Source organism: Leptodactylus fuscus, chromosome 5 (assembly GCF_031893055.1).
Source record: "Leptodactylus fuscus isolate aLepFus1 chromosome 5, aLepFus1.hap2, whole genome shotgun sequence".
Taxonomy (NCBI): Eukaryota; Metazoa; Chordata; class Amphibia; order Anura; family Leptodactylidae; genus Leptodactylus; species Leptodactylus fuscus.
Genome location: NC_134269.1, coordinates 63307417 through 63318829, shown reverse-complemented (window position 1 = coordinate 63318829; position 11413 = coordinate 63307417). Strand labels below are relative to the sequence as shown.

General features: G+C 44.5%; 1 protein-coding gene across 1 annotated transcript; it reads right to left on the bottom strand.

The window, feature by feature from the left end:
• Positions 1–1966: 1966 nt before the first annotated feature.
• Positions 1967–8956, bottom strand: AEN (apoptosis enhancing nuclease). The gene is made up of 4 exons (XM_075276182.1): positions 8910–8956; positions 4584–5237; positions 2917–3117; positions 1967–2704 (listed from the first exon to the last, which is right to left on the bottom strand). The coding sequence occupies exons 1-4, from the start codon at positions 8931–8933 to the stop codon at positions 2501–2503; spliced, it is 1083 nt and encodes a 360-aa protein (XP_075132283.1). The 5' UTR covers positions 8934–8956; the 3' UTR covers positions 1967–2500.
• Positions 8957–11413: the final 2457 nt, after the last annotated feature.

Sequence of the window (11413 nt, the reverse complement as noted above, 5' to 3'; positions counted from 1 at the left end):
CCCTCCATCTGGTTTACCTTCCTAGGATCAGATATTGATTGTACTTTGGGTTGTTGTGACGCTCTCACAACCCAGGCAGGTGAGCAGACAATTGTCTATAATATTTCACTCACAGCATGATTTACTACACGAGGATCGGCTCCGTGTCCCCCCTTTTTTGTCTTTTACAAACAGAATGTAGTAAGAGGTCTTGGGAGGATCGAAGGTTACGTGTGGGCAGGTAGCAGATTAAGTCAGAAATGTATGAAGGGGACTGTATGTTAGTGTTAATATTTTGAACTCTCTTTGCTGAGCAATAGGTAGTCAGTGAAGGAACTGGCAGAATCAATGGTACTATTCCGTTATCAGCATGGGGACAGCAGCGGTCAGCAGTAAAGTTCAGCAGCGGGAATTACAATGACATCCGAGGACTGCTGGCCTAATGCTTGTGCCTAGTAGCCAGTACATTGATGCCCCCCCCCCCCAGTCCTACCCCCCAGCTCTCCTTACATCTGCCCCGTACCCTCTCCCCGACTAGGCCAATGCTGGCCCAATAACAGAGGCCGATGCTTGTGTCTAGTAGGCAGTACATCGATCGATGCTCCCACCCCACTCCTCCTCCCAATGCTTCCCCCCAGCTCTCCTTACATCTGCCCCGTACCCTCTCCCCGACTAGGCCAATGCTGGCCCAATAACAGAGGCCGATGCTTGTGTCTAGTAGGCAGTACATTGATCGATGCTCCCATCCCACTCCTCCTCCCAATGCTTCCCCCCAGCTCTCCTTACATCTGCCCCGTACCCTCTCCCCGTAATAGGCCTCACCGTAAATCCTGAGCAACGAACGCTACTAGCTAATCGCTGGATGCTGCAGAAGTTTGTCCCTCCGGCTCCCCGTTCCTATGGTCGACGTCGGCGTAACCCTTGTCAGGGCCTGGATTGAACCCCACGGTCTTTCCTTTCATTCTTCGGTCTCGATACCAGCGCCGAGGTGAGGCCTAGTCATGTGGCGGGTAGAGGGTGCGGGGCAGATGTAAGATGAGCTGAGGGGGTAGCACTGGGAGGGGCAGCATCCATGTAATGGCTACTGGGCACAAGCATCGGGTCAGCAGTCCTCAGATGTCATTGTAATTCCCACTGCTGACCGCTGCTGTCCCCATGCTAGTGCTGAACTGCGCTGCTGCTGGCCTGATAGTGGAATAGTACAGAATCAATCTCATTGTCCATAATGACTGGGGAGACACTGATGTTTATAGGCACTATCTGAAGGATCCATATCGCATACCCCCAAAGTGTTGCGTGCATGAACTGTTAAAGAGTATATTCAGATGATATGGCAGACTTTTAACAGAAATTTCTTCAACTGAAAATAATTTTCATTCTTCTGAACCTGGTTGTCCCTTCAGCAAACACAAAAAAACCTGGAAAGAAAAAAATCTGCAATATATGCGGATATTTTAGTTACTGGTTTAGATGTGCAGCCATTTATGACTGCTGGTGAAGAAATACTTTAGTATTGAATTTTAAAAGGGTTGTTCTAGACCTGAAAAATCACAAATGTGTTGTAAAATACTCAGAATATATATTATATATAAAAACTGAACAAAGATGCAGATTTAACATTGCTTTCTGTTATCCCATATTCAGTGTCAATTGCAGCCACAATTCCCAGAACATGTGAAACAAGCACTATGCATGTAACTGGCCTTTGTAACACGCAAACATATTGTCCCATGTGTACTGGTGCAAAAGGACTAAGCATGTGGCATAGAGTAAAAAGGTTAGATTTCCATATACCGTATACATTCTGACACAGGATGTGGCAAAAGCGATGATAGTAAGCATGTATGGGATATCGGCAGCAGACCATTCACTGAAGGCGACATCATTACACCTGCCTTAAGGTTTGGAATTCAGCAACCCCTTTAATACAACAAATACGTAAAAAAAAAGCAACATACAGTACTACAAGTCATTCAGTCAGCACCACTTTAATAACTTAACATTTACAAGTCAGTAGGATTTTCTTCCTACATAAATAACAAGTAACTGCAAACATTGCATGAACGGTTTGGTAGTAGCAACACGCAACATTTACATCAAGTTCTAGGTCGTAATGGTCTCTAAAGTGCTTGTACTGAGGCATACATTATATAAAGGGGCTGTCCACTTTGGATAGCTAGTGGGCAAACCCTCATTTCCCTTACGGCTACACAGCCGGAGAAGTTAGGCATTACATAACGCCCACTGAAACCAAAGGAGTAGTCATTTAATGTATGCATGATAGGTCCAAGAGGTTATGGCCTCTAATTTAGCTAATAGAGGGGGTCCTGACCAGGGATCTAGCCTCTATATACAGTTTAATTATTTTATTACACAAGCAGCTTAATTGTTACAGGAAGTGGAAACTTGGTCTAAAGTTCTTCATGGGTTGACTACCATGAAGGGTGGCTTAAGACAAATGAATATTAACCATTTAATATCAATTACACAACCATTTAGCACTCGTTTTAGTCAAGGTCAATCATTTGCAGTCTTCATTTAGATCAGACGGCCAGTATTGGTCATCCATGTACTGGTTATGTGTTGCGCTGTTTTTAACCAGGTTATTGCAGTCACTTGAATGGAACTTCTTCTGGAAATGCTGTTCCACCTTCTCCTCCACCAACTTGTAAAGCTCCATAGATGTCTGAGCATCTTCAACTGATGAGTGCCCCTTTCTACCAACCTGAATAAGTGAGAACAATGTTACATTGGGAAACAAGTAAAAGGCTATTCCAATTTTTGGAACAGGATATTGATTTCTTACTGTGACCCCTTCACTAAACATTATAGGGCACATATTTTTATTGCGTTTATTGTTCTGTCTCCTGAGAAATTTTGCTAATTCTACCAGGAATACAGTAAAATGGGGAAAGAAAACCATAAAACTATATTTACCTGTATCTGTTTCTTCAGGATATGTAATGCTAGGCGTTTCAAAGAAACAGATTGTCTTCCTGGAATTCCTGCTATCTTGTTCAGTAAAGGAATATTACTAGTGTCTCGCGTTTGTTCTTTAGGATGGAAATATTTCAAAACCTTGAAATCATGGAATATGGCATGTCCAATCACCCGTTTACCCTTCAGAAGGTTTAAGATCTAAGGAAAGAAGGTAAAAACTTTAGCACAGGTTAAAAAGGGAAGTTCAGCAAACTTTCCTATACACGCTTAAACTGCAAGTGTATTCAATGTCCAAATATAGCAATATGGTAAAATTTGGCTCTAATACAATACTTCTATTTTACTCTAATACTGCCCAAATCTTTGATAGATGCAGAACCAAATATCTCTATGGCCTCATGCACACAACTGTAGCCAGGCCATAACCGACCAGCACACGGACAAAAATAGGACCAATAGGCTCACAGCCCCGGAAAGAGGCTCCAGATATTACATGTATATACTGACAGTATACACAGTTGTGTGCATGAGACCTAAAACAGGGATCCTTAAACCACATGCTGTGGCTCTGTAAGTGATGTCATGGCTGAGCAGGAGTATGTCTTTCTAAGTCAGGCACGTCTATCTATTTTTGGAACTGTCATGCATGAGGAGACTCTTCTTCACTCAGAGCAGCCGGGCTGAAAAACTACCTTCACGGGATGGGAATATGAGGAGTTGACTGCATGACAAGGGGCACTGCAAAATTACAAGTGATTGGCTAACACTAGGTTGCAGCACTTTTAATCTAGGGCTCTTAAATTAGATCCTAATCGATCCACAGAATCAAAGCAAACTTGGGAGCTTCTTAAAGAGGACCTTTCATGTCCTCGGGCACATGCAGTTTTATATACCACGAGAAAACAGACACTGCACTGAATTCAGTGCAGTATCCGCTTTGCTGTTAAGTGCCCCTGGTGAAGAGCTATCGTTGCAGTTACCGATAGCTCTTTACTATCAGAAGGGCGTTCCTGACAGTCTAACTGTTTAACTATCTTCCTTACCACCGATTGATGACGCTGAGTAGTGATAAAGGCCCCCCCTCCCCCCCTGACATTACTCGACCATAGACTAGTACTGGGGTGGCATTCCTCACTGCTGCATAATGGCTGGGTGATAACGAAAGCCCCCTCTGACAGTACAGCACTACAGACAGATTGTCAGAAACGCTCTTTTGACAGTGAAGAGCTATTAGTACCAGCACCGATAGCTCTTCACTAGGGACACATAACGGGAAAGCTGAAGTGCGCTGAATTCCTTTCTAGTGGTATATAAAACCGCATATGCCCAAGGACATGAAAGGTCTTCTTTAAGCATCTCCAGCTATACAAGAAACTGCTAAATGAACTTTGACCTCAGTTACAGCACTGTCAATCAAATGCATAACCTGGCACATAGGTTAATGACCCCGATTATCCAGTATAGTCATCACAGCTGTCACCGCTAGAACTCCTGTTAGAATCGGATGTACTTCCCCCTTAATGAGCTTAGGTCACACCAATTGCTTACGTACTAATATTTGTCAATCATTGATGAAAACCAGGAGTAAATTCTAGATCTAACCCACTCTGTGGGAATATTGATGGATCAGAACTAATAAAAATAGCCCTTTCCACCTTATTTACCTCTTTCTGAGCCACCTTGAATGGAATAGCCTTTTTGAGATGATTTCTAGTAATGCCGCTCCACGGTGTTCTGTAGTCTGTGACTGGCAGCTCTGGTTTAATGTATTTGTCATATAGAACATCTCCCTCATAGTTGACCACACTGCATCGTGCCAACTCACTGATCTTCCCACCAGGACCAGTACCAACCATTTCACAATCTATGGCAACACATTTTTCAGGTTTTTGCCAAGAAACAGGTGAAGACGCTCTACTAGACGGACAGCTGTCAGCCATGGACAAGCCACTATCATAATCACAAGCCACAGAACATTCAGGAGTGAATGGAGCTTTATCTGGCAAGGCATCAAATACAGCCTTGATCTCTTCAAGTCTTGAAGGTTCTTCTTTCTCTGGAGAACTTAAAAAACTGTCCTCATGGGTGGAACTGGAATGTTCCTCAGATATTTTTATGCCCAGTAGACCACGTTGCTGTAGGAATGCTTTGCGTAACAGGAAACGTTCGTGCTTTCGGCTTTTCCTGCGAATCCTGGCACGCCCATCTGTATATTCATACACAGGTCGATCTGCTTGATGAGCTTTCAAGTAGTCCCTGGACCGAGAAAACCCATGGAATAGGCCACTGGATGCCATGCTTTCCATTGTGTGGTCAATCTTTAAAAGAGATGTCAATGTAATAATAAGGTCAATGCAAAAGTAAGTAATGAGCATACATGATAAATCTTCTGCTAATCCTATAGGCCTAGGCTCCCTAAGCGTGCATTTGCACAGAGGAAAATGGTGCTGAATTTGGTGTGAAATCCGCGTTAGATTCAGCACTGAAAAAAAGGCCTCCCATTGACTTCAATAGGTTCCTTCTCCGTGTGAATGCTCCCTAAGGAGGTAAGTACCATGAAGAGAGTGCTGGTGAGGGCAATGGCTTTCTAGGTGCATCATTAACTACTTATATGCTAGTTTTAAGGTTCATTTAAAGTACTTTTAAGATAAGTTCTTGGGACTGACTACAGAGGAGAGGCCCCAGTGGTAAAAGGTTCAGAAGTCTTGCTTTTGTAATTTCCTGCTGGTCAAGATGGCTCCTAGTATGGTCAAAATTACTACTGTAATCCTAAAGTATTATGTTAATCCGCCATTAAGTTAATGACAACTAGAAATGAGCAAATAGTATTCGAAACTATAGTTTCGAATACCTCGCTCGAAAGGAATGAATGGGAGCAGCCGGCATGGGGCCGATGCTTAACTCCATGCTGTTCGGCCGCTCCCATTCGTTCCTATGGGAGCGAGGTATTTGAAACTAGGTTTCGAATACTATTCGAATCAACTCTAATGACGAATTTTCACAACTTACACCAACTCCTATTCTTTGCATTATTCAATAGCTGCCATTCTGCTGATCTTTTTGCCCCCACCATCCCACAGCAATCGGTGCAATTATGCTTTTTATTGTCAAGTGGGCGGTGTCAGGCAGGAGTAGAATGACAGAGACTGCTACTTGACTGTAGAGGGCATAACAGTGCTGAAAGCAACAGAAATGACTGCTAGGGAATAGTAAGGGCTTGTTCACTCGGCAGAAAAGTTTTCCGCCGTGTGGGTTTTTAGCGTGGTGCATAGGCATTACGTCGCGGTATTCCGAATGAATGGGCCTAAACAGGAGCGTGTCTCGAGCTGCGGAATCTGCGGCAAGATAGGGCATGTCGCTTCTTTTTTCCACTATTAGCTAGTGGAAAAAAAAAAAGTGAGCGGCTCCCATTAAAGTCAATAGGAGCCTTTCTTGCAGGCGGATTCTGCGTCAAAATCCGCCTGTAAAAAACTGTGTGAACATACCAGTGCTAAAGAAAAAGCTCATCAGTAAAGATGAGCGAGTACTATTCGGATCAGCCAATCCGAATGGCACGCTCGCATAGAAATGAATGGATGTAGCCGGCACGCGGGGGGTTAAGCGGCCGGCCACCGTCAAAGCGGAAATACCAGGTGCATCCATTAATTTCTATGGAGCGTGCTGTTCGGATCGGCTGATCCGAACAGTACTCGCTCATCTCTACTCATCAGAAGCTGATGCAGTGAACCGGGAGCTCATGCACACTGCTCCTATTCAAGTAGGAGGGCACATGTTCCCTCATCCTCTAGCAGCTTCCATAACAGCTAATCTCACCAAGGATCAAATGTTGGAACCCACAAATCACATATCATTATAAAAACTCCATGCAGGGCCAGAAAATCCCTTTAGGCTAAGGCCCAATGTACCGTATAGATTTTTTATTCTGTAATGTGTAGATGGGATTAACCAGAATCCCATCCACTTTGTAATGTAAAACGCAGAGTTTACACAATTGTGTGTGCCCCGGCCTCAGAAGCTAAATGCACTTTCCTGAGCTATAAGCTGTCAGAAACAAATAAAAGAGAAGAGAATAAAGCTGGTCAGAACAGGGACTGAGTCACTCAATCACTGCAACTAGATAGTGGACTGAAATTGTGCGGTGCCTAAATCAAAATCATGAGTAAGGCTGGTCTTACACGACCGTAATGTAAGTCCACAAATGGTCCACAATTGAGGGTTTTCAATTGCAGACACATTATACTCAATGCGGCCTCTTACACCACCAGATATTTTATCCGTGGTGTGTTCGGGCCACAACCGTGGTCTGCAATTTATAGAACATGTCCGTAATGGCCGTGAATTGCGGCACTGCACGGACTCGCCCATAGAACTTTATGGGCGAGTGCGGCAGGACACGGATATCTGCAGAGTGTATATTGCCGATCAGCAACTAGTGTTGCTGATCGACAACATGCGGACCGTAGAATCATTACGGTTGTGTAAGACCAGCCTTAGGCTGGGTTCACACTTGCGTAGGTGTCCGACAGTTAGTGTCCGCGCAAGACATTAGCATCGGACACTAGCTGTGTCCGTTTACAATTTCCATTATTTTAAATGGGATATTATGTTGTGTCCTTAAGTGTCCGTTTACAAAGATGTCAGATTTTTCAAGCAGACAGCAAAATCCTACATGTACGATTTAGCTGTCTGCTTAAAAAGTCGGACATCTTTGTAAACACACTTCAGGGCACACACGGACACTATATAATATCCCATTTAAGTTAAAGGAAATTGTAAACGGACACAGCTAGTGTCCAATGCTAAAATCTTGCGCAGACATTAGCTACGGACACTAACTGTTGGCCAACTATTAGGCTAGTGTGAACCCAGCCTAATTTCGTATTTTCCCTCAATTATGATTAAAGGTGATTATTTAGTTCATGTCCCCTGTAGTGTATGAGTATGTGTTGGGTGAACCTTGTGACATTTGCCCAGGGGTCTCTTTTGGGCCGAACTGATATTTTACTCTGGGAGGCTCCAGCGTCACTCCCTGTTCTGTATGGCGCCTCTGACCATAGGCCTCAGCTGTCATATAGTATCGTGATGCTTGCAACAGTCCCTGAAGTCAATCAGAAGCCCCAAAGAGAACAGGAAGTTGTGCTGGAGCCCAGAAAAGGTGAGTAAGTGGGCATTCACACGGAGTAAAGTGGCGCTGATTCTGGAACAATAACACGCGGCAGAATCAGCACTGATAAAAAGACTCCCATTGACTTCAACAGGTTCCGTTTTCCGCGTGGAACACATTGAAATCAATGGGAGGCTTTTTATCAGCACAGATTCTGCCGCGAGTTATCGTGCCAGAATCAGCGCCACTTTACTACGTGTGAATGCCCCATAACACTGTTTTTTAGGTTTGATCACCTCCCTTGAACTTCTCCTGATAATACAGTCCATAGAGCTGTACTGTCACGGGGGGGTTCCTTAACGCCCAGTGATGATGACACTAAGCGGTGAGGAACAGCCCCCCCCAGTACTAGTCTATGGACAAGTACTGTCAGGAGGGGGAGGGGAGTTCCTCACCGCTCATCATCATGGCTGGGTGGTAAGGAACGCCGCCTCTACAGTACAGTGCTACGGACAGTATCGTCAAGAGCGGCATTCCTCACAACCTGCCCCACTGTCTACAATCTGGACAGCACTGAGCTTCGTACTTAGTGAAGGAGCGGTGTGATAGGTGTGAGCCCCCTGACCACATACCGAGGACACCCTAGGGTCACCAATATACAGCCTAGCAAACCTATTTCATTCTCACCCAATGTACTGCTATTAGATCGTCTGCCTGCAATTCTGGGAGGAACAACCTGCCGCATATATGCCCTATGTGAGCACGTGCTAGTCCTGATCCGTGAGACATATGGGGCAGCTGCTGGGCACGCACACGTGTAGGCCCCACGACCGATCACCTACGGCTGATATGTGTTATGGACCTAGAGAGTCCTCATCACACTCACCTGCCCCCCGACAGCAGGGTCCATAGACTGCAATATAACTCACCACGTGTTACAGTACCGGCTTCTCTGCTCTCATGCCCGGGCATGTTCCTGAGCTCCTGACCTCAGATTGGCTGCTTGGTAGAGGTTCCGCCCCCACCCTCCTGTGATTGGCTAGGATGAAAGTTAGTACTGTATTCGGGAATGCAGGAAGTAGAAGCGGACTGACGTCATCACACTACACTGACTGTAAGTGAAGAGCGGCCGCCGACACCACGTGACTGTCCACGTCACCTGACACGTCCTGTGAAGTGGCGCGCCGGTCTAATGGCACAGAGTGATGTACTTGTAATAAAGGGCTCTCTAGTCAGTCAGACTGTGGCATACACCCCTGCTGGATGTGCAGCCCACTAACATATAGGACTGGCTAAACATGCTATGTAGTTACTGTGGATTATTACATATGGTTAGGTTGCTGTATGAAGCAGCAGAAAAGTCACTGGGTAAACCTATTCAGACTGGTGTGTATTCTGCATGCTTGTTATAATAAATGGTCTGACTGCCCCATTGTCTGAAAAATGTAAGAAGAGGTTTAACCCCTTAAAGACCCGGCATGTAGTGACACCTGTAGCTTCTTCATGTTTAGATGTATGGAGCTGGGTGCGGCGTCTTTTTATGCGGGACAAGATGACGTTCTTATTGATACCATTTGGGTAAGCTCTGATGGTTTGGTCACTTTTTATTCAATTTTTTATAGGGGCAAAGTGTTGTAAAAAACGCTATTTGGCTATTTTGATTTTTTTTCGCCACTATGCTGTTCACAGTATGGGATAAATATTTTAATAGTTCGGATATTTGGGAGTGTGGGGATACCTAATATGTGTATATTTACTTCTGTACTTTTATGTCTGATCTAGGAAAAGGGGGTGAACTTTTGTATTTTTTTTTTAAAAAAATACTTTTAACCCCTTCCCGACATCCGCCGTACTATTATGGCGAATAGCGGATGTTTAAGTATGGTGGCCACCCGGTTCCCTGTTTTATACACTGCAATAGTACTGTATTACAGTGATAGGAAAATGCCTACACATCTATTATAAGGAAAACGTTTCTTTTTTGCACCGTGTTACCAGTGGGTAGGAAGTATAAAAAAACTAAAAACTTGAGAGTCTTCAGTAGTTGATACCTTCTTTAATGGCTAACTAATGATGATGACAGATTACAAGCTTTTGAAGCTCTCGGCTTCTTCCTCAGGTAAATTTAAAAACAATTTCTGAAGGATGCATATTTATGTACAAAAGGACACTCAGGGATAGAATTTTAGGAGGGAGGGTGGAAGAAGGTTATTGGGTACATACAAGTAAACAATTCATCACATGGGTTCATGGCATCCTACAGAAATCACTTAACTGAAACAGCCATAAAAGATGACTCTTTGAACTGATAAGAACATTGCGAACTGATGAATTGTTTACTTGTATGTACCAATAACCTTCCACCCTCTCTTCGAAAATTCTATTCCTAAGCTATGAGGAATGCCCTTCTAACAGTGGCAGGATATTAGTGCCGAAACAGAACTTCCACAAAAGAAGACAGCCAAGCAGTAAGGCCTGTCCACGCTTGTACAACACCACAGCCCTGCGAACGGATGAATGTTTTTTTTGTTTTTTTTTTACCTCTCCAATAGGGTTGAGCCGATCTTGAAATTTCAGGATCGCTTTTAAAATCCGATTTCCGATCATTTTTCATTCGATCCCAATGCAAGTCAATGGGATTTTTTTAATAATCGAAGATCAGATTTTAAAAACGATCCTATTCACTACACAGCATGTAGTCCGAAAATTTAAACAATTTTTGGACTCCACACTGTGTAGTGATTAAAAAAAAAATCCCCCCTGGTGTCCGCTTACCTGCACAGATCCGCTGCCGCTCCCAGTTCTTCTTGGTCCGGTCTTGGTCTCTCTTTCACAGGCCTTCAGAGCTCCGCCACCTTCCTAGCCTAGTGTTAGAGATGATGGGAGTAGGCGGGGCTTGTTGTGGCTTAGGAGAGTGTACCCACCCACACTCTTCTAAGCCACAAGCCCCGCCTTCTCCCAGCATCTCTATAATACTAGTCTGGGGGGGGGGATGCAGGGCACTCTGAAGGCATGTGAAGGAGAGAGGACTGGACCAGAAGAGGGCAGCACTTCTGTGCAGGTAAGTTGAGCGAAGTTCGCGAGATAGACAAGTCAATGTACAATAGTATCTATCTACTCGTGAACTTGCCTCGTCGTCCTCACAGCAGCGCAGCGCACAATGATTTACCGCAGTCTGCCACTCTTCTGCTTCATCCCTGTTTTACCGTATATTCAGCTGAGTATACGGTAAAATAGGGACAAAGCAGAAGAGTGGCAGGCTGTGGTAAATCCATAGGAATGAATGGAAGCAGCCGGCACGGAGGGGGTTAAGCAGCCGGCCGCTTCCATTCATTCCTATGGGTGCTAAGCTTTTCCCACAATGCTTGGCTAGTAGCCAAGCATTGTGGG